Below are 23,572 nucleotides of genomic sequence, written 5' to 3' on the forward strand. Positions count from 1 at the left end.
AAAAATAACACCCCCCCCCCTCTTGAGATCCTCAGGAAAGAAAAGTAGAGAAGAAACCCGGAGTTAAGCAGCTGTGATCTTGACCCATCAGCTGCCGCATCCGCATCTTGCGAATATAAACAACAACCAAAACTTCTGGCGATGTTTTCTGATGCAGGAGAAAGCTCGGCTGCTAAAGAAGGATGAGGAGCGAAATTGACCAGCCTCGTCCTGCCAAGTAAGGAAACTGACCAGATTGCTGTTGATAAAACGGACTAGGCTGGTCTCGGGTAGGGGACACCACTGGGTGTCCCCTTTCCCAGCCACGATGAGCCTTTGAGGGTTTCAAGCCAACCCTCGGAACTCCCCCCACCCTTCCCTACCTACCTACCTACCTACCTTCTCCTCCTCAGCCCTCCTCCTCTTTCCCACCCCCCCTGCTGCCAACTCCCTCCTGCTGCCCCCACCCTACCCCACCCCGCCAGCCTTTCTTCAATGGGCGCTTTGGATTCCCTCGCCGGAGGAACCGCCAATCCGACCGCCGCTGCCCTCACCATGCTGAACGGGGCAGAGAGCCAAAGTTTCGCCAAGGAGCCGCCAGACCTCCAGGGAGCGGCGACCAAAGACCCCGCCGAGCTGAAGATCGGCGTCCCCCAGGAGCGCTTCTACTACCCGGAGCCCCACATGCAAGAAGGTGGCTGCAACTTAGGGCTGACCTACGGCGCACAGATGGTGCAGGGAGGAGGCGGCGGCGGCTTTGGGGTGAGCAGCCCATCCTCATCGGGCAGGTTTCTAGGGCCGGCCGTGAACAACTGCTCCTCTTACAGACCTCCTCCTCCTCCTCCCCCGGTTCCTGCTCCTTCTTCGGCTGCCCCTGCGGGGAACCCCAGCTTCTCGGTGTCCGCGGCCGAGATCTACTCAAGCGCCGGGGACCTGTATCCCAGCGCGCCCGGGGGAGAAGGCTGCTACTCGGCCGCCGTCCAGCACATGTTCCCGCGCGGGCCTCTCTACCAAGTGCCGGGCTACCAAGTCTCCGGGAAGATCCAGGTAGTGCTCAACAACTATCCTCTCTGGGCCAAGTTCCACAAGCACCAGACGGAAATGATCATCACGAAACAGGGCAGGTGAGCAGCAACGCGGGATCAGCCAGGAGGGCGCACGAGGTGGCGCGGGGTGGGCTGGCCAGCGGGAAGCGGGACGGAGGCAGGGATTTTAGTGGAGAGAGAGAGAGAGAGAGAAGGAATGTGCGGATCGGAGCGCAAGAGAAGCGGGATCCCAATATAAGGAGAGGTGGGAAGCACCGAGGGATCCCGTTGCGCGCCAAGAACTTCTGGAGCGCGCCGGGAAGAGGATCTTGGAGAGGTTGGCAAGGGAATATTTTCGGGGTAGGCGCGTAATTGGGGCAAATATGTCCGCTGGGAGACCGGTTGTTGGCTTTTGGACTGCGCCGCGGAGGACATAAACAACCCCAAAGTCTTGCCAGGGAGGGAGGGAGAAGCGCCTAAGGGCGCGCGGCTGGAGGAGGTACGCTCGAGGAACTGTTAGCAGCGCGCATTGTTTTGCTTTTATTTTCTTACCTTTATACGGCAGCCGCGTTCACAAAAGCGCGCGCACACACGAAACTACAGTATAAAGCAGCAAAGGAACAAATTAATCGAAAACCAAAAGCCGATTAAAACGCAATTCACCCGTTCCTTAAATTTGCCAGGTTCACCAAGCATCAGAGCTACAACCCCCAGCACCCCTAATGAACTACAGTTCCCAGGATTCTTTGTGTGTGTGTGTGGGGGGGAACCTTAATTGTATAAACACTCCCTGACTGTCACAGGCCTCGCTCTGGAATGCCTCATTCCTAACGTGCGAATGGGAAATCCGTGTTTCTTAGTGGTGGGACAGGAAGCACCCGGCCCTCGGCCTTCTCTCCTGCTCACGTTCACATGGCTGAGGGGCAGCATGGAGAATGCGAGTCGTGGGTGTGATGGCAGTGAAGTGAAAGTGAGCTTCGTCTCTTAATAACTTGGAGCTGGTTGTCCCACATAAGAGGTAAGAGCAAAAAACAAACAGAAGGCCAAAAGTGTCGCTGGGCTACTGGGATTGCATTTGAGTCCAAATTTGTGAAGAAGCAAATGCGGGCCAGTTGTACTCCAGTGCTGTGACTAGTGACAGGGCTGGCCTAAGGTATTTTGCAAGATGGCAGCGCCCATCGAAACCTACCTGACTGGTAACTGAATCTTTTAACACTGGTGATGATGGGACAGTGTTCTCCTTGTGCCTGAAGAAAGCAGGCTACGTGCTATATTACACATTTCATATCTCCAGACAACTCACTGTGGCTTTCCCCTGCACTTCAGCATTTACGAACTGAGGCATCCGCCTCCCTCTGCCTAATGGTAGAGCCAGCTTTGACTTAAAACGCTGCTACTTAAACTTTGCAATATGTTTGGAGAATATGGTTGAGGCACGGCAGTGTTGGCATAATGTGTTTTTAAATAATTTTAAAATGGTGTAAAAGGGACCTGAAAAGAGAAGAGTACGGTAGGTTCTAGTTCAGTGAAAATTTAGTTCTCTGCTGAATCTAGTTCTCCTTTCATGTTTTAGGCCTTTAAAAAAACAACACACAAGTTGAGCTTGTGTCTTGGTTTTTTAATGACTTTCTTGTGCTCTCTAGTCCTCCCAACATCAGGATGCAATTTTTGATTACCGGTAGATTAACTGGTAGATTAATTCACCAAGGTTTTTAAGTAGTTGATTCTGATAGAAAAGTCTGAGTTATGGACTTCTCTGCCTTTCAGGTGTCATTTCTCCCTTTTAACAAAAAGTGGAGGCCAATTTCAAGGGTGTGGTTAAGTCTTAAAGGTACATTTGTTTATGTGTTTATTTGTAAGGCTGTTTTGGCTCTGGTATGTTACCATAAGGGGGAATTAACATATTAACAATATAGCAACTTGTTTTTTTTTAATTTTGAGGTATCCTGTGCTTCCTTCAATATTATTATTATTTTTAAACAAGAGCCTGGTAATATGGACATAAATATAATCAGTTTGTAACAATGCAAACCTGTGCCTACTCAGAAGTAAGTCCTCACGAGATTCAATTAGATGTGCATAGGATTGTACACACACTTACCTGAGAGTAAGTTCCATTTACCGGTAACTCTGTGAGGCTTATGTCTGAGTATACATGTACACAGTATACATGTACAGACTCACTGCTATAAGGCAGGTGATTGAAAATTCTTTAATGAGTTGATGGCTCTATTTTGATAGGGTTCTCAAAATATGTTTTTAGTGCCGCTTATGAAAACATGCTAGGCCAGATATGGTTAGTGCCTGTGTTTTTAGAGGCAACTTTCCATACAACCTGCACTGGACACATGTGTGCACACTAACAAATGTTACTCCTGAAACTGTTACGCTTATGAATGACCAAGCCCCTTTAAAAGTGTTGTCAAGCCAGGATTGTATCCCTTTTACGCAGCCACTGAGGTCACGCACAGCATTGTAAATACAGAGGCCTATATTACATACAAAATCTGAAGAAGAATTGTAACGTTAGAATACTGAATGTCTCTATTTTCTACAGCTCGGAAGGAAAGCTTTTGTTCTGAAAGTGAAAACTTGACTATAATTTGACAGAGGCATGACATGGACCCATCTGGACTATAGTCTGCCAGTTACCCATCCCCGGCCTAATCTGAAGAGAAGGAAGAAAGAGACTAGGTTGCTCATTGCTGTGTGCAATTTGTTCAAGTTATTTATTTTTATTTCTCATGATTTATGTGCCATTTGATGGTAATAAAACCTCAAAATGGTTTAAGAAAAGAACAAAACACTTAAAATTATCAGTCAAAAGCCATTAAAAACACCTATTTAAATTAATATTTTAAAAAGTAAAATCGGTAATAAACTAAAAAACCAGATTGAAACGCATGTCTGGATAGGCTTGCCAGCCTGAACAAAAATGCTTTCAGCGGGCACCAAAAACAGTACATTGAAGGTGCCTTCCTGATGTCAATGCACAGGGAGTTCCAAAGATTAATTTCTTGCAAATGCAGAACTAGTATTATCTGGCACCTGTAACAGTGCCAGTTCCACAGATTGAAGTGATTAAGTGGGCAAATATGAGGTAAAGCAACCTTGCAGGTAAACTGATCCCAAGGTGTTCTTTGCGAGCAATGGGGGACTTCGGGCTTTCAAAATAAATGCAGTGCAAAAATTGTGCACCAACCACCACCTGCCACCTCTAAGTCACTGTTTGTGGTGCCGCCTTGGCTCTGTGCCCAGTGCAGGTGAACCAGTGGCGCTCCCCTAAATCTGCCTCTGTTGTGAGGTTTATAACCTGCCCTTCATCCAAAGAGCTCAGTGTAGCTTATGTGGCATGTAGATATTTCAAGCAAGCATGAAAAGGACAGAGAGGGTTGGTATGTGAGTGGGCAGAGTTGGCCCAGGTCTATAAGTCATCAAATCCTATTTTGCATTTTTCAGACTTCTGTTTTCCTCACTTGGCACAAAAAATATCGTAACAACTCTTAGGGTGTTTGTGGGCAGTGATTTATCCATGCAAGAGAGCCTTTTTAAAACCTGGATAGATGTGTGCTACTAGCCAATATGGATCTTAAGAGAGCCCCATCCCCATTTCAGAACTAGGAAATGCAAAGGGCAAACTGAATGTCATGTGTGAATACACCATCTGGCTTTGCAAGATGCAGACAGAACATGGTAAAATTTTTAGCTCTCATGTTAATAAAGGAAATTAGTGTGTTTGTGACTATTTTCTCTGTGCTCACTCTGTTACACACAGAGAGGGCGGGGGGGGGGGGGCGGCGGGAGAAATTAACTTGATTTGTTCCAGAGTTCAAACTTTGCATCTGTTTTCAACAAGGATGGCTGAATCTGTCAATTTTGGTTTCTCTGCATTTCTCATTTCCCCAGTCTTATTTCAGTTTAGTTTCTGCAACAGTTTGCAACTTGTTTTTTTCTTTTTAAAGCGAGGTGCATTTTCACGGACATTTCTGTGCCTTCTTTCCCCCTAATTTTCACGTTTAATAAAAAGCATTTTGAGCAGGAGAAAGATTTGGAGAAGCCAGCTCTTTGAAAGATGGTTGCATTTCTGTTTGCAAACTGGTTTAGAAAGGGCGAATTAGGCAGGTTCACATGGAAATTGGAAACTAAACTGATTTGTCCCCTCGCCCTTGGTTTTCAATGTCTTAATCTATGGACGTAAAAAGGCAAGAATTAAGTGCGTCTGAGCAGGTACAGGTGTATAAGGTTTGTAGGGAAGGGCTCCCAGATGTTGAGAGTGTTGATGTATCTAGATACAGAGTGCCCTTTTTCTACAAATTAAGCAGAAAAGCACACACACACACACACACACACACACACACTTAGAATCTCTCACCTTTCCTCATTTCTCCTCCAGGCTGTTCACTGTCAGGTCTGTGAATCCTCTTTATTAACCACCATTGTGGCTCCACAACTTCCTCCCCCCCCCCAACCTCCTTTTATTTTACACTTTCCTCTTTTCAGTATATCTGTGGATATGCTGGTAAGGTGATTAGGCATTTTCAACCAAGCTGGAAATCCCCAGGCACCAGCTCTATAGTGGAGGGAGGGGGGCAGTGCCATAAAAACAAATCGCCAGAGTTTCCCCCTGTTGCAAACTGGGGGGGGGGCGATTTGCAGGCGGGATGCGGGTGCAGAGAAGAGCTGTTCTTTCCACCCTTCCACTGAGCTGTCCACAGACACCCACTAACACCCTTGTTTGTGGAAGGGATTGCTTTCAGTCAGAGAGAGAGAGAGAGAGAGAGAGAGAGAGAGAGAGGATTAGGAAAAAAGAATTGAAAGGCTGTGAAGGTTCATAGATAGGCAAGGTCCCCAGGCAGTAGATGATATGGGTCACAGCCACACAGGCTGCAGCAGACACCAAAATCCTCTCCTCCTCTTCCAGCCTACTGAATGTCAGGCCTTTTAAAGCCACACTCCCTGCAATAGGGTCACATGGAACCTGAGTTTCGGTTGAGCAAAGGGCTAAAAAGATTCAAGTTTTGAGTTGTGGGGCTGACTCTCGCTTCACATTTTGTGCAAAAGGCATTCACAAACGGACAAAGACTGAAAAGTCGAAACGTGTCCCTTTAAAAATAATCAGAAATGCAGGCACTATCCTTTTTTGATCTGTTGCTTGCAAAGGTTTTTAAATAACATCCCCCCACCCCCCAATTCACAGGTGTGCTTCCTTGGTGAAAGGTGCATGCTCGTCTTCTGTATCCAAAATGTAATAACTGGTTTTTTAAATTATTCATTGTGGTTGTTTTGATAAATATGTGCTTTACATACAGCAAAAATAGGTAGGTCCCTGGTCCTAATGAACTTGCAATCTTAGGCCTATTGTCGCTGAGGTGGTAAATCAGGACAGTATAGAACAAGGTTTCCCAAACTTGGGTCTTCAGCTGTTTTTTTTTTTAACTACAACACCCATCATCCCTAGCTGACAGGACCAGTGGTCAGGGATGATGGGAACTGTAGTCCAAAAACAACTGCAGACCAAAGTTTGGGAAACCCTGGTATAGAATCACAGAATGGTAGAATTCTAAGTGACGCATTTTCAGGGTCCAGGTGGAGAGCTCACATGACAAACGCACATATAAAGCCAAAATTACGGTACCTGCGTGTAGAAATCTAGCATGTTTGGGAGAATAATAATAATAATAATAATAATAATAATAATAATAATAATAATAATAATAATATTTTTATTATTTATACCCTGCCCATCTGGCTGGGTTTCCCCAGCCACTCTTGGGTGGCTTCCAACAAAAGATTAAAAATACATTAAAACATCAGTCATTAAAAACTTCCCTAAATGGGGCTGCCTTCAGATGTCTTCTAAACGTAGGATAGTTGTTTATTTCTTTGACATCTGATTGGAGGGGGTTCCACAGGGCAGGCGCCACAACCGAAAAGGCCCTAGAACACTTCTCCCCATAGAATACATTTGTGTGTGAAGTGAACATTTTGAGGTGAGACGCCACCTTTGAAGTCTGAAATGGTATAGTCCAGACACAGGTTTACTTCTTCATTGAGGACAAAGAGAGACATGATGTGGGGCACCTGTGACTGAGGCCAAATTCACACCATACATTTTAAACACTGTGGTACCACTTTAAAGAGGCATGGCTTCCCCCAAATAATTATGGAAGCTGTAGTTTGTCAATGGTGCTGAGAGACCCCCCTATTCCTCTCACAGAACTCCCAGTTCCCAGAATTCCCTGGGAAGACCGAATGATAAAACCAATATTGATAGTTAAACCACATTGATACTTGAGATGCATATTTTAATCCCACCTAATTTCTAGGACGGTAATTTGTTTCAAACTGTTTCTCACTTTGTGTTTTAATTTGTTGTAGTCTATCCTAGGAACTTAGAGTGAAGGGCAGATTTAACAACAACAACAATTAATAATAATAAATAATCACTTACACTCCTGAGGTTTTGTGAGAATTACCCCCGAGAGTTGCTGCAACCCCATTTTTATCTGCTCCTTTATTGCATAGTATTTTAGGTTTATAAAATGTATTTTTAAATAGTTATGATTATAGTCTGCCTTGGTATCCCATTGTCATGAAGTAGGGGGTTAGAAATGTTTTTTTAATCAAATGTACAAACCTTCTTAGAGTAACCTCTCCACGATGGACAGAAAGTTTTGGTAGGTACAGCCCATAAGACATTTTGCTGCCGGAGAAGGGGCTACCACCGAAAACCACCTTGCCCAGTCAAGGTGCAGAGCAGTACCCCCAAGACCAGTCAATATATTTTGGCATCTGAGGCAGGAAATCACAGAAGCACCTCCCCGCTTCCCTGCCAGTAAAAATAGAATAATAAAAAATTGAGTAACTAACAGTTTGCTGGCCTTTCATGACACAGAACATCTGTTGCTTCGGATGCCTGTCCCATTCTGTCTAATGGTAGGGGCTGGGCTTGAGAAGTGTGAAGATGGGGAGAGAGAGAAAGAGAGAAAGAGAGAAAGAAAGAGAGAAAGAGAGAGAGAAAGAGTTAAGCACTCCCTCTTTCACCTAATAATTTGGTTACTCAGGTGGTGGGCTGTGTGTGACATTTAAATCACCATCATATTATTGTCTGTTTGCTTGTTTACATTTCTTATCTGCCTTTCTCAAAACTATAGGCGTGAGGCCGGTTACACATCATCATTTTAACAAGTTTTTGATATAGAGGAAAGCTGATCTTCTGTATTTTTTTAGGGCAGACCCTCCAAGTGTCCCTATTTTCTAGGGACAGTCCCGGATTTACAGAAGCTGTCCCGGTTTCTGGTTTGATCCCAAAATATCCCGCTTTTCCTTAACACGTCCCTATTTTCATTAGAGAAATGTTGGAGGGTATGGTAGGATGTCCCTGTTTTCTATGGGGAAATGCTGGAGAGCATGGAGTTATGCGACCCCCCCCCCCCAACCTAAGAGGATAAGTAATTATGCAACCTTTAGAAGGCATCTGGAGGCAACCCCGTTTAGGGAAGTTTAAAAATGCTTAATGTTTCATTATATTTTTATATATGTTGGAAGCCGCACAAATGGGCAGGGGATAAATAAATAAAAAATACTATCATTGCATAGGACTTCCCTTTTTTATCAGAGAAATGTTGGAGGGTATAGATTCATGTCTACTCAGATGTAGGTCCCTTTTCGTTCACTGAGCTTACTCCCATGAAAGCATGTATAGGATTGCAGTCTTAACCTTGGTTGCCCATTAGCTCTGCCAGCTTCTCTGTTTCTGCAGAAAATACAAAACGCAGCCTTTCAAATTGATTAAGCTGTTTTTTAAAAATACTTAATTTTTCGAGTCGTGCGCATGTGCAGTACAGTAATGACCGTTCTGAAACTTTATGGTTTCTTGTTTTATGGTTTCCTCAAGCTAATATTTTTGGGGAGGGAAAGGAAATTTTAAGAAATGAAACGGGCTGGTGAAACGGCACCAATTCCATTGTTAAAACATTGCTGAGTTATTTCCATTCACGAGTCCCTTCCATGACATCACGCCACATCCCTTCTCAAATGACTTGAGTGTTTCCCTCTGTCATATCAGAACTGGCGCACCGTTAGAACGATTGCCACATAATACTTGTTCCGCATTTGTAGGAAATAAATCTTTTACTGTGGCAGCACCTGCACTTTGGAACTCCCTGCCGATTGAGATCAGGCAGACACCTTCACAGAACTCTTTTCAGCCCCTGCTAGAAACATTTTTGTATAGACAATCCTATCCAGATCTGTAGTATGTTGGCCTGTGTTTTTACCCGCTTCTTAGCCTGCCATTGATTTTGAATTTTTTTTTAATGTTTAAAATAATCGTTTTTACTTATAATTTCATTGCTTTGTTGTTTTTGTCACCGGCTTGGGGATTCTCCCCCCCCCCCCTTACAGTTGCAGAGTATATAAATTTTTATGAAATAAATATATCTTTCCCCGTTGCTAGCATGGCAGAAAGCAAGAGGTGACCAGGTGGGAGCAAATAACCAAGCCAACGCCTCTTTTGCTGCTAACAGTGATGGCCAAACCCAGCCCTCTAACTGTTTTGGGACTACAATTCCCATCATCCCTGACCACTGGTCCTGTTAGCTAGGGATGATGGGAGTTGTAGTTCAAAAACAGATGGATGGCCAAGTTTGGCCATCACTGTGACTAAGGTGAACAAGATGCTGCCTTTCTTGATACCCCCATACAGATATTGACTGGGCAAGCAGCTGGCTTTTACTTCAACACTGTTAATCCGACAGCACCATCCTTGCATTTGAGGGTGACAAGCTACCAGCTCTCTGCTGCTTCCTAGCCTCCGGTACCTGCCATCTTGGGCATCCGCAACCCCTGCCAAATGGTAGGACCGGACCGAGTTGAACCTACATACACACCATACATTTAAAGCACATGACTCTCTCTCCTCCCCCCCCCCCCGCCAAGAATCTTAGACGCTGTAGTTTATTAAGGGAATTGTAGGTCTGTGTGGGGAAGAAACTACATTTCCAAAATTTATTTGGGGAAGGGTGGTGCTGTGGTCTTAACCACAGAGCCTAGGACTTGCTGATCAGAAGGTCGGCGGTTCGAATCCCCGCAACGGGGTGAGCTCCCGTTGTTTGGTCCCTGCTCCGGCCAACCTAGCAGTTCGAAAGCACGTCAAAGTGCAGGTAGATAAATAGGTACCACTCCGGCGGGAAGGTAAACGGCATTTCTGTGCACTGCTCTGGTTTGCCAGAAGCAGCTTAGCCATGCTGACCACATGGCCGAGGAGCTGTACACCGGCTCCCTCGGCCAGTAAAGCGAGATGAGCGCCGCAACTCCAGAGTAGTCCGCAACTGGGCTTAACGGTCAGGGGGCCCTTTACCTTTACCTTTATGCACTTTTAAAAAGCTGTTATGGTGTGTACAACAGCCTTGGAAGCGGGAGAATAGAGGCAGTATGCCCCCAACACTGTAGTAGACTTTGACGGAGGTAGAGATAAAAATGTCAACATTCAGCAGAATTAAGTGGTAATACTTTTTCCTGGATGTTACCACTTCTTGCTGCAGTGGTGGTTTGAATGTTCTGTCATTGGGAGCAAGCAAACAAATCACCTCTAGGTATAGATGACCTGGATGGGAGGGTTTATCCTGGTCTTCTCCCTCACATGCTACTTTTCTGTGTGCAGGGAGCACCCCCAATGTGGAAGAATTCAAATTTGCAATCCCTGCAACCAGGAATTCCTTCATCCCTTGTTTCTGCTTGAGTGCATATAAGCCGACCTTTAATGTCTTGGAAACAAAATAAGATTAATAAGCTTGCAAGCAAGGCTGGCCCACCCATGAAACAAGGTGAGGTGACGGCCTCAGGTGACAGGATCCACTAGGGCAGAAGATTCCCAATGTAGCTTTCTCTCCCCCACCCCTCGTTCCTGATGTATATCTTCCCTCACCCCTTCTTCCCTGGTGGAGAGGGGGGTCACAATTTGGGGGTCTTTCTCAGCTGCCAAAAAGTCTTGGGCCGGCCCTGAAGAGGAGCATCTCATCCATCATTAAAAAAGCATCCTCTGTAACAGGTGTGGGGAGTGTCCTCCCTGGATGTTGCTGAACTACAACTCCCATCACCTTTGGGCATTAGCCATGTTTGCAGAGGCTGATGGGAGTTGTAGTTGAGCAACAGTTGGAGGGCGACAGGTTCCCCACACCAATTTTCTTATGTTCCACTCCTGTGCTCATTTACGTGGGGTGAACCCCCGTTTGAACTCAATGGCATGTATTTCTGGATAAAGATACAGAGAATCAGGTTGGACGATGTATCCTCTCCCACCTTTCTGCCCCCCCCCCCCGTCTGCTTCCTTTGTCCTCATGCTATTCCCCACCCCCTCTTCCTAACTCTGTTCTTGTTTTTCTGCTCTTTCACCTTCTCTTTCTCCCTCTTGTGCTTTCTCCCTATGCATTGCTGCTGCAAGATCCACAGAAGCTTTAAAAAAAAAGAAAATAAAGGAGTAGAGAAATCAATGGAGGATGGATCTTGCAAGATCTGTTAGCGTGACAGCTGGAGTGAACCTCCATGTCAGGCAAGCACTATATCTCTGAGTCCACGGCTGCCAGGCGAGGGCTGTTCCCTTCAGAGGCATTTGGCTGTCTACTATTGGGGAACAGGATGCAGGGCCAAAACGAGTTTCTTGTGTGATCCAGCAAGGCAGTTCGGACCTGGTTCTTCGTTCTGTTTCTTTGGCTTTCTTTCTTACATGTGCACACGCCCTCTCTTTTAACCAGGAACACTTTGAATAACAGAACCACGGAGGAGGGAGGGACCTCGAAGGTACAGTCGTACCTCGGAAGTCGAACAAGTTTTGGCTCCCGAATGCCGCAGACCCGGAAGTGAGTGTTCCGGTTTGTGAACGTTCTTTGGAACCCGAACGTCCGATGTGGGTTCTGCAAGTTCCGATTGGCTGCAGGAGCTTCCTGCAGCCAATCGGAAGCGATGCCTTGGGTTTCCGAATGTTTTGGAAGTTGACCGGACTTCTGGAACGGATTCCGTTTGACTTCCGAGGAACGATTATAATCTAGTCCAACATAAATGACTTTATCTCCATGGAATCCTGTTCTGAAGTGCAAAAAAGGCAATATTTATGAATGGCACATGGGGCAAAAGGGGCAGCTCTTGCCTGTGAAATGCCACCCTTTCACTTTATATCTCTCTCTCTCTCTCTCTCTCTCTCTCTCTCTCTCTCTCACACACACACACACACACACACCCCTACACCTTTGTTTCTTTCTCACACTGTTTACAAGGCAGCCTCTTGATCTCTCCCCCTTGCTTCTTGCTTCTTTCTCTTTCTCTCTCATCCTTCCTTGTTCTCCTTTCTCTCAAGCCCCAGACAGAGAGTGTCACTTTGATGCTGTAACCAAGCCGCTCCTAATGTGTTGAAAGTCTAAATGCATTAAAGCCGCTTCATTTCCTGAACACCCTTCAAGGGTTTGCAATCTGGAGAAAAAGAAACCCCCGTCCCCTCCTCCTTGTGCTCCCGGCGCTTCAGTGACACGCCACCACCATCAGGGATAGGAAGGGGGAAGGAAAGAGATACCAACACGAGAGAGAATAATTCTATTCTGAAACCGCGCTGACATAAAATGGTCCGCAGCCAGTTCCGAAGCTAAACTTCTGCTTGCGCCGCTCCAAACTTTGCCTCTTTTTCTTGGGATCCCAGTGGGAGATCAGGGTTCGAATGCACACTCAGATATCAAGTTCGCTAGGTGGCCTTGGGCCCAGTCACAGTCTCTCTGCCTGCCCCACCTCACAGGGTTTCTGTGAGGATAAAATGGGGGAGGAGAACCATGCATGCCAGCCTGAGTTCCTTGAAGAAAAGGTGGGATAGAAACGTTTAAAAAAGGCATTAAAATAAAGTAATGGGTTGGCTGTTGAGGAGGGAACCTTCAGTTCCAAGAAGGAACAACTACGGTATGTTGTATCTGGGAAGAGCCACGTAATATTCATAAACCACTTTACCTTTACCTATGGTTCACTTTTTGAAAAAAACTGCTTTTAGTGTCACTCACCAGGTAGGCAAAATATACCTTCCACTGGAATTCCTGTGATCGGCACCGGTCTGTTTATTGATCAAATTTATTTCAGATTTTTAAGCTTCACCATGTCCAGTGGCTCACATAGGCTTTTGCTATAAAGGAGGCGGAAACGGACAAAACGACCAAATTGTAAAATGGGATTTCACCGTTCCTAAAGGTGTGGGAAAGGGCCTCCTTGAGCAGCTATGAGCAATTGCTGGGGAGAGAAATTGGGGAGAAGCGTGACTGCTTCCATACCAGATACATTTTTGCATTGATTTTAGTCTTTGCCATTATTAGTTTGTAGGTTGTCAAATTGTGTTCTAGGCAGGGATGCCATGGGGGGTGTCAGCATTGCTGGGCGCTCTGTGAGACTCATGCCACAGTGTGTGTGTGTGTGTGTGTGTGTGTGTGTGTGTGTGTAGGGGGTCGAGTATCCTGACCATTGGTGTGCCATCTCCTGGCTGCCATTGCCTGTTCACCTCTCTGAGCAGGCAAGAGGCGACAACAGAAAGATGAGACAGCAGCCTAGGCATGCCCAGGCCTCCCCACACCCCGTGTGTGTGTGTGTGTGTGTGTGTGTGTGTCTGATGGAAAGGGCAATTGTATGGGCATCCCAATGACAACAGCATATCTTGCTCAAGGAGCTGTCAATGGTTCAGCTGAATGCCTGTGCTCCTCCAAATCCTATTAGGGATTCCTCAAAGGGCTGCACTTCCCTGAAAGATAGCTTGTCTAACCACTACTTCTCTTCTTCAAGGTTGTGTAGGCACAGGGGAATATGATGGGTGGGTCCTTCTCCGGCCTCAGTTCACACAGGGCAGCAATGGTGGCCAAGAGACTTGGCACATGTGAAATAAGAAAGTATGCTCCATAATCCTCTTCACAGGAGGTCCACGGCAGACGTTTGTTTGTTTAGTTCATTAAATTTATGCACCGCTTGATTGACAAAACAAAGCGAAACCTCTAATCGGTTTACAGCAGATAAAGCAGGAGAATGGGGGGGACGGGGACTCACAGCCACACTTAAAAACACACAAAAGTTGAAATACTAACACAGATTTTAAAATTGCTTAAGCGTTCGGCTAGGCTTGTCTAAACAATATTATGAATAGGTGCCAAAAAGAGCACAGTTGAAGGCAGGAAATAATAATAATAATAATATACCCCACCCATCTGGATTGGTTTCTCCAGCCACTCTGGGCAGCTCCCAACAAAATACTAAAAACATGCTAAAACATCAAACCTTAAAAATTCCCTAAACAGGGCTGCCCTAAACTTCCCTAAACAGGGAGTCCCACAGTGTAGGCACTGCCACACCAAACAGCTGAATTTTCTACAAAGGCGAAGCAGGTATCGTACAGCATCTGTAGCAGCACCAGTTCTGCCACATGGGCACATGTGGGGTAAGAATTTCCTTGGCAGGATGAGTTGTTGTGGGAAGTTTGAAAACTGATTTCAGGGCCCTGCTGCAGCCTGGTTATCTCCTCCCCACACCCTGACAAGGCCATCTTGCACCAGCAGCCTTCTGGGTAGGATTTCAGGAGAGCTGGAGGGAGAGAGAGGGAGACTATTCTCTTCCCCTCTGCAAGGTTATCTCCCACCAGCTGCCCTGTGGGAAGGATGCCAATTATTTGTTATATTTTGATATCGTGATTTAATTAATGCGTTTTGATGTTACTTGGAAGCTGCCTAGGAAGGATTGATGTTCTGAATGAATAAATAAAGAAAAGCAATAGCTTGCTGTTGATAACTACAATAATTTTTAATTTATTATGGTACCTGCCCTTCACCCTAAGGTCTCAGGGCAGGTTGCAACAATTTAAATCACTACTTTTAAACAACTTGCAAAAGTAGTGTTGGTCCTAAAAATATACATCTCAGATGTCAAAGGCCAGGGCAAAAAAACAAAAAACAAAGCATTCAGCCCTGTTGGGAAAAGGCAGGATATAAACAAACAAACAAATAATAGTGCATTTATCAATAGACTACAGCCTACACCTGTGTGTTTTTATAGTTGCATTGGACATAAGGTTTTGGTCAAAACAGCTATGGAGATTCATAACTTCATTCTTGTTTCACACCAACAACTGGAAATTTATTCATGAGTCACTAGTCTATGAAAAATAGTAGATGTGACATTCGGTCATTGAAACGTATAAGCTTAAATGATGTCCAGTAAAACAAACATGAAACAGCAGCAACAGCCTTACATTCCAATGAACCCAAACAGTTACTGATATGAAATAAAACAAAATACACACTCAGTCTCAAAAACTAGTACAGGAACAGAAATTACACGATATCCACACAGGACCAGGATTATTCAGGCAGCATTTCCTGCCTTTGTATCTTAGCTTCCTCATAAATACAAGACATCATGTGCAGTTTTAATTGAAAATTCCTTCCTTCCTTTCTCCATTAAGGCAGTCTCCTTTTCTACCAGCTCCTCTTCAGGACAAACTTCCAGACAACAGAAGTGATTAACTTGCAGGACACAGCACATTGTTCCCTTTTATAGCAACAGGATTGGGATCATAAGTCTTATTGGTGTTAAAAGACTTATAATCTTTTTGTTGATTTATCCTGAAGTTTCCCCCCTAGTATTTGGGTTGCCAGAGACAAAAATCAACTGGTCATCTATCTTCTTGTATTTATTGAGAGCTTCTCGTCACTTTCTTGAACCTCATCTGTGAGATGAAAGCTGGAGTAGTTTCTTCTTGACCTTATCTCTGAATCATTAGGGATACCTTCTTCTTCTTTGGCGATCACTCCTAGCCAAGTAAGATTGTCTTCCATAAACACGGTTTTAACAATGAGTCCATAAGTGACTGTGGAGGCCAATTCTGGATCCACATGTCCTTCCACAGTGGGGACATTGGTTTCTGGGCGGGAGTTGATCATGGCGTGGATTTGCCAAGTGTGCCTTTCTTTTAGCACATTTCTCCCTTTCGTCCTGAGTGTCTTCAAAACCTATGACACCTTTGGTAAAGGCTGTTGTCCAACTGGAGTGCTCGCAGGTAAGTGTTTCCCAATTGTTGGTGTTTATACTACATTTTTTAGAATTTGTCTTGAGACAGGCTTTAAACCTCTTTTGTTGACCACTAGCATTACACTTTCAATTTTTAAATTTGGAATAGAGTAGTTGCTTTGCAAGACGATAATCGAGACATCCGCACAACATGACCAGTCCAACAAAGTTTATGAATCCTGTGAGTTGCCATTGGATAAGCTTGGTGTTTGCTTTCCAACCTCTCAGCAATTCAAAAGGCCATTTTCATGTAACAGGATAGGGAATAGTTAAGTAATGACATCACATCTGCTAGCGTACACCTTTGCAGGAATTGATGAGTTGCTTCATTATGAAAAATACTTGAAGTGTACTCACAAAAAAAAACCTGATTTTGGGGAATTAGTTGAAAAGATGAACTCAACTGGGGGTGCCTGGTACATTCAGTAATAAGAAAAATGTCTCAAAACAGCTTCACCTTGAATCTGAAAAGGCTTTTCCACAAAGGATCCAAGCTTGCAAATAAGATTGTAACACATTGCACAACAAAATACATAGGTGGAGAGGTCCTCAGACATCCTGAATGGATTTAATTTGATATGATGCCACAGGTTGAAAGCCCAGCGAAAGAGACTTCTCTGTTCATAAAAGTATTTTTAACAAGGTAAGGGGAATTCAGCAGGCTCGGGCTTCTCAGGAAATGCAAAAAGGCTACTTAATTTAATTAAGGTGGGATGGGCTTGCCGGCTGAACCAGGGACTCACAATAGGAGATCAGAAACCATGCTGATGGTGTTGCTTGCATCAGATGTGGTACTTGGTTCTGGAATTAATTAGGCTGGAGTGTTATCTCCTCCTTGTAACTGGGATGTTCCTCAAGCTTACACGGATGCTGACTCACACAATAGGGACTTCCTCAGGTGACCACAATGCTTCTTTCACTGACAGAATTAAAGCCAAATCATGCACACATTCCCTTGGCTTGTCTTAGATAAACTAAACTTTTGGTAACTACTAAGCAAACAGAGTTTTGAGGATTGCCTCTTTTGAGGGTTGTGAAATGGTCAGTTACAAATTCTCATTTAGTAATCTGTTCATTCTTTCCACTAAGCAATTCTCTCTTGGATGGAACAGTCTTGTAATTTTTAAAAATTTCTGTAGAAGTATTGTTCTAGTTTAAATGAGGTAAGTTGTCGCCCATTATCAGTCACTAATTTCTTGGGAAGGCCTTCTCTGGTAAAGACTGCAGACCAATTGAATTACGTTGTCTATAGTGGTTTGCCAGAAAATGAAACATCTGGACATTTGGAATAATAGTCCCCCATCATGATGATAAACCTCTTATTTTGCAGGCTGGTCAACATCTAAGGTCTCCTTATGTCTAGAGTTAATTTTCCCCATGGACTGTTGGGATATGCTGTTGGACTTGTGGCGAATGTCTTCTGGGATTTTTCACATACAGTATAAGCTATACAGTTCCTGATGACTTCCTCAATTTGTTTGCTCATTCCTAGCCACCAAAAGCTTTGTGTGTTTCATCTATTAGGGAATCTGATACTTGGGTACCTTCATTAGGCTACATTAATCAACCTTGCTTGTAGAGATGTTGGCAGTACCAAACAACCAGTCCATTAAAACCAACTTGTTGAGGAGGGACACTTCACTTACTGTTGTAAGAATTAGATATCTGAATATTTGCATATACATGGACATTCTTTGGTTATATAAGGTGTAAGTTCAGTAAACACTCAGGGCTGCTTTCTGTTCCAATGCTGCAAGCATTCCTTAGGTGGAGGAAACCATTTGTGCATTTACTGACCCTTCATCCTCATTTTCGACTTGGGCTCCTCTGTAGGACAAACTTCTAGACACCTGAACTGATTAACCGGCAGGGTATTGCACCCATCCTTCTCCCCTGGTAGCACCTCCCTCTGATGTCCTCTATCATCAGGGCTGAGCAGCTGGATCATGATCAGCCCATCACTAAACTTGGTGTACCTTCCCAGGAAATTGAATACAGTCTTTGAATGACATTTTAAAAGTCACGTAAGCTAGTGGCCATCACATCTTATGGCAATGAAATGCAATGAGCTTAATCCGCTTGGAGTCTAAGGGTAAGGTTCTTTTTCTTTCTGATTTCATTTCCTGGTTGCAGAAAAGTCTGGGCAGAACCGCTGCAGTGATACTGAAGCAAAACTTAACAGTTCCCAGAGTTCTCTGAGGGATGCCAGGCGAGGCAAACCAGTTGATACTGTCATCAATACAGGCAATATCTTGTGCACACAGCACAACACTAATGCAATTTCAAAGAAATCCAAATGGATGTTCTGTGTTCATGCAAATGGTATGTGTATAATACTGCATACAGGCGACGGTCTTACAGAGATAGTATTCTTACATCCTGACTATGGACTCATGGAGACTAAAGAAAGGCTTTCTTTATTGAATAGAGGCTCAGTTTACCACTCCTTGTATACCGGTAGTTTTTTTGCATTGCAAAACCCTTTCTTTTTAGGCAGGTGTTTAGTATTAATTCATTCATTGCCTTTCTGTCCCCACCTTTTTCTCCATGGTTCTTCCCTTCCTTGTTTCTCCTGTGTATTTACCATATTCACCATTTACTATATTTTTCTGTGTATAAGGCGACCCCCTCTTTTGGACTAAAAAAACAAATAAGCAAAAAAAGTCACCTTAACACACGGAAAAATACGGTAAACCCCACAACAACCATTAGAGGTAAATTTAAGCTGAGAGGCTGTGACTGGCCGCTCGATGGCCGAGTGGAGATTTGAATCCTGGTCTCCCTGGTCTTATGTCATACATTCTTAACCACCACATGGCACCGTTTGGTTTAACGGCTAAGTTTTTATCTGATACCTCTATTTTTTTTTCCATTGTACTCGTCTCTGTATCCCTCAGGGGTGGTTTTACGGTAGCTGCAGTGGGCGCCATGACAAGGCCGTGGAACAGAACGTGAGAGGCCAAGTGGTGCCGAATTTTAGCTTCACACGGTGTGCCACTGAAATTTGAGATCCCTCCACTGTTTGTATAATCTGTTGTTGTTGTTGTTGTTGTTGTTGTTACCGGTAATTGTATTTTATGGTTGGCTTTGATAGATTTTAGCTGTGCTCTCAATGGTACCAGAAAGGCGGGATATAAATCTTCATTCCTGTTGGGGGGGGAATCAGCTGCAAGCTTCTGGCTCGTGATACATTTCCAAGTTGCCCCATAAGCACAGAGCAAGTTGCCAGTTGCGGGCTTGCTGCCCTGTTGCCCTCCTTGAAGCGTCTCCCTCTCCACCCCGCCCTGCCGCCTGCCACTTCCCCGAGACTCAAATTATGTCTCTTCCGCACAAATCTCGGCTGCATCTTTCTCACACCCACGGGGAGTGTTTATATCTGTTAATTTTTTATCCACTGAACCTTCCTTTCTCCAAGGGCCTGTTGTTGGTGCACAGTGCCAGTGCTTAGTCCCTGGGGGGAAGCTGTCAACACGCATGTTCTTTAAGTGGCCTCCTTTGAATGTGGGGGGGGGGGGAATTCCAAACCTTTGGAGGGAAAGATGAGGAACGGGGCTTCTCCGTGTGGTTTGACTCTCCTTCACTACCAGGGCTGTGCCAGAGGAGGGAGGAACTTTATATTCTTTTTAAAAGTAAAGGAAGGGAATACTGGAGCCGACATCATGGAAGCTGTACCACAGGGATGGGGAACTTGTGGTCCCTGCCTCAAGGAGCTTACAAAGCACATTTCAAAACTGGAGAGGCAGCAGGGGAAGGTGGGGGTAAACGGGAGAAGAATAATTTGTGTTCAACTCAATTAGGGAGAAGGTGTTTTCACACTGGGTGTTCACTGGAGAGGGACGTGGGTGGCGCTATGGTCTAAACCACTGAGCCCCTTGGGTTTGCTGATCGGAAAGTCGGCGGTTTGAATCCCCGTGACGGGGTGAGTTCCTGTTGCTCTGTCCCAGCTCCTGCCAACCTAGCAGTTCGAAAGTACGCCAGTGCAAGTAGATAAATAGGTACCGCTGCGGTGGGAAGGTAAACAGTGTTTCCGTGCGCTCTGGTTTCCATCAAGATGTTCCGTTGTGCCAGAAGCGGTTTAGTCCTGCTGGCCACATGACCCGGAAAGCTATCTGTGGACAAATGCTGGCTCCCTCGGCCTGAAAGCGAGATGAGCGCCGCAACCCCACAGTCGCTTTTGACTGGACTTAACTGTCCAGGGGTCCTTTCCTTTTTACCTTTTCACTGGAGAGGAGCCACACTTCACCCACAACCTTCAAGTGGGGCATCTACAGACTACTCTCAACAAATCGTTATCCTCCTGTGTTTCCCCATGCTCCTTTAATATTTTTGTTTGCAGAAGTTCCAGAAAGAATTATATGAGAAAGAACAAAACCTAGTGCATTCTCCACCACCTTAGAACCGTTCTTCTGCCTTTAAGACATATAGACATATTGACATGTGCAGTGATGAGAGTCCATATGCATCTATACCTTGGCAAAACTTCCCCATTGACTTTCCTGTCAAAACCCATTTATTAGCATGATTTTGTCCCCCATTGATCTTTTTTTTAATTTTTTTTTGCTGTAAAACACCTTCATACACAATATATGCAACACTGTCTTAAAAAGCTTGCAGAATAGCACTTAAAACTTCAAAAGCATTTTAGCACAAAGTTCAACATTAAGTTAGGGGGACGGGGAACTAACCCAGCCTATCATTGGCACCATTTTTGCATTGTGTTTATTTCCCCCATCTGTTAATTAGTGCTAAAACACATTTTTCTATACTGTATTGCCTTTAAAAATTATTAACAAAATTGTGCAGTAGCACCTAGATTAAAAAAAAGTGCTATAATGCAGATTTAAAAACTGATCTTAAAAAACTGAGAAACAAAAAAAGTTACTTTTAAAAATTGCACATGTAGACATTTTGTCCCTTCCAGTGTGGTGTAGTGGTTAAGAGCGGTAGACTCATAATCTGGTGAACCGGGTTCGCATCTCCGCTCCTGCACATGCAGCTGCTGGGTGACCTTGGGCTAGTCACACTTCTCTGAAGTCTCTCAGCCCCACTCACCTCAGAGTGTTTGTTGTGGGGGAGGGAGGGAAAGGAGAATGTTAGCCGCTTTGAGACTCCTTCAGGTAGTGATAAAGCGGGATATCAAATCCAAACTCTTCTTCTTCTTCCCACGGGCTATCTCGGGTCCATTCGTGTGGACAGAACATAGCAAAATGTACCCACCATATTCCCCAAAGTGTTGAAATCACCTTTCAATTCCATTTGTATCTTAGAGGATGTGAGATAGTTGGGGAGTTTGATAGTAGTTAAAGACTAGGGCATGTGTCCAAGAAGGCACCAGATGTAATCCATGTTTCAAATGATAAGATGCAGGAGCATCCCAAAAGCATCTCTGTTGCCCAGGAAGCCTGGTCCCATTCCTGAACCATGACTTGACTTGACAATTTGGAGGCAATATCATTGTGCACATCTGCAGTAGCAATGGCAGGATGCTTGCCCATTGTTCAGGGAGCGAACAAATATACCTAACTTTTTTTTTAAAATCAGCTCCAGCCAGCACAGTGTAGTGGTTAGTGTGACAGACTAGGACAGGATGTGGGGGGGGGCAGTGGACTCTGGACCCAGGTTCAAATCCCTACTTGGCCTCATGGAAGGCAGTTAAAAAATACAAAATGCCTTGGTACTCAAACAACTTGGAACTCAAACACTGCAAACCCAGAAGTAAGTGTTCCGGTTTGCCAACTTTTTCTGGAAGCCGAACGTGCTCCATTTTGAGTGTTACGCTTCCGATTTGAGTGCCGCACTTCCTTTTCGAGTGTTACGCTGAGGTCTGCCTGTTTTTGCTGATTATTTTGCGTTTTTTGTTTTATTTTTGCTGTTCTTTTTTGTTTTGTTTTTGTGAGTGTGTGGAACCCAGTTCAGCTACTGAATGATTGATTGTGTGACTGCAGTACATTGTTTATTGCTTTCATTTTATGGATCAGTGGCCTCGTTAGATAGTAAAATTCATGTTAAATTGCTGATTTAGGGACTGTTTTTAAAAGTCTGGAACGGATTAATCTGTTTTGCATTACTTTCTATGGGAAAGCGCGCCTTGGTTTTGGAATGCATTGGTTTTGGAACGGACTTCTGGAATTGATTAGGTTTGAGAACCAAGGTACCACTTGTATTAGTTTTTCTTCAGAAATATTGTCTTTACTTGTATTGAAATGTATGCAGATTGAATCAGATAGTTGTTAAACTTATATGAGGCTGTGTTGCGAGAGGACAGCACTCTGCCCAAGTCTGCTGCTAGCTGTGTGGTGTGGGGTGTGTGTGTGTGTGTGTGTGTGTGTAGCTGTGGGGTATGTGTGTGTGTACTTGTATATGTAAAATCTCTGAAGGTGCAGGTAGGGAGTTGAACGAAGTGTTTGAAGAAATGGTTTTACCTCTTTGTTGATAATACAGTGTTTGATTTGTTGCCGTGAGGTTTGTGCCTTCAGTTCTGCCAAACTTTTGAGGTTTTGTGGCATAAAACTCAAGAACAGAAGGTTAGCGTTGAGAGTTAAATTCTAAAACACCCCACTCTACTCTTTTTGTTTTATCGTAGACAGGTAGAAAATATGAGCAGGAGGTACGGTTTCAGGTTAGGGGGTGTAGGGTTAGGAGAAGTACGGTATATTATTTTTGTTTGCATTGCAATGAGAAATTATCTAATTTGCACTTCTCGAACCAACACATGAACACGGCTCCCCTTTGAAAATCACACTACTGTGAATTCTGGGATACAATTCTCCAACCAAATAATGTGTACAAAAATGCATGTATTAGGCGCAGTGTGTCAGTGAAACTAACACATGCATAAATACATTGCGGGAAATGCTTGCCAAAAATGTGTATATTGGTCTAAACTGCATATAAAAACATGTCACTTAGAAGAAATTTGAACTAGAATGATAAATGTTCGTGAGGATTTTCTTTTTATTAAAAAAAAACACCCTGCATACTCTTGTGGAAATGTGAATAATTGAACTTAAGATTACCAAGATGAGAAACGCTGAAACGGACAGATAAGTCCATTCTTGGGGGCTTGGGAAGACCCAACAGTGTCCAGACTCTTGGACATAGGGCCAAACTACATGAAGATGATATAGTTCCATAGTTTTTTTGACTATTTCAATTTTGTAAAAAGCAGTCTGGGAGTGTTTGCACATACAGTTAAGGAAACTATGTCCCAAATTGGGACCAGAGAGAGAGGTTTTCTAGGTGGCTGCCAATCAACTTCAGAAGTTTCTCGTATCGAGAGACTCTCCAAAGGCCTCTCTGTGTGTTGTGCTAAGGCAGTTTCATTCCGACAAAATTTTGCCTCCTTTGAACTTTCTCTCAGCACAAGTGCCACATCTCTCCTCGCCATGAGCAGCATTCTGGGGAGTGGGAGATCGCATGCTGCTAGTGGGTGGCACCACAGACAGACCACATGGGTGGGACAAGAGCAGACACGGGCAGAAGATTGGATTTGA

At 44.4% G+C, this 23,572-nt stretch overlaps 1 protein-coding gene across 1 annotated transcript in view; it reads left to right on the forward strand.

Annotated features, from left to right (window-relative positions):
* Window positions 1-465: 465 nt before the first annotated feature.
* Window positions 466-23,572, forward strand: part of TBX21 (T-box transcription factor 21) — a 47,733-nt gene continuing 24,626 nt past the window's right edge. The window contains exon 1 of the mRNA XM_033170854.1: window positions 466-1,103. Coding sequence (XP_033026745.1) covers window positions 475-1,103 — 629 coding nt within the window. The 5' untranslated portion in view covers window positions 466-474. The remainder of the gene's footprint in view (window positions 1,104-23,572) is intronic.

Source organism: Lacerta agilis, chromosome 14, assembly GCF_009819535.1.
Source record: "Lacerta agilis isolate rLacAgi1 chromosome 14, rLacAgi1.pri, whole genome shotgun sequence".
Taxonomy (NCBI): Eukaryota; Metazoa; Chordata; class Lepidosauria; order Squamata; family Lacertidae; genus Lacerta; species Lacerta agilis.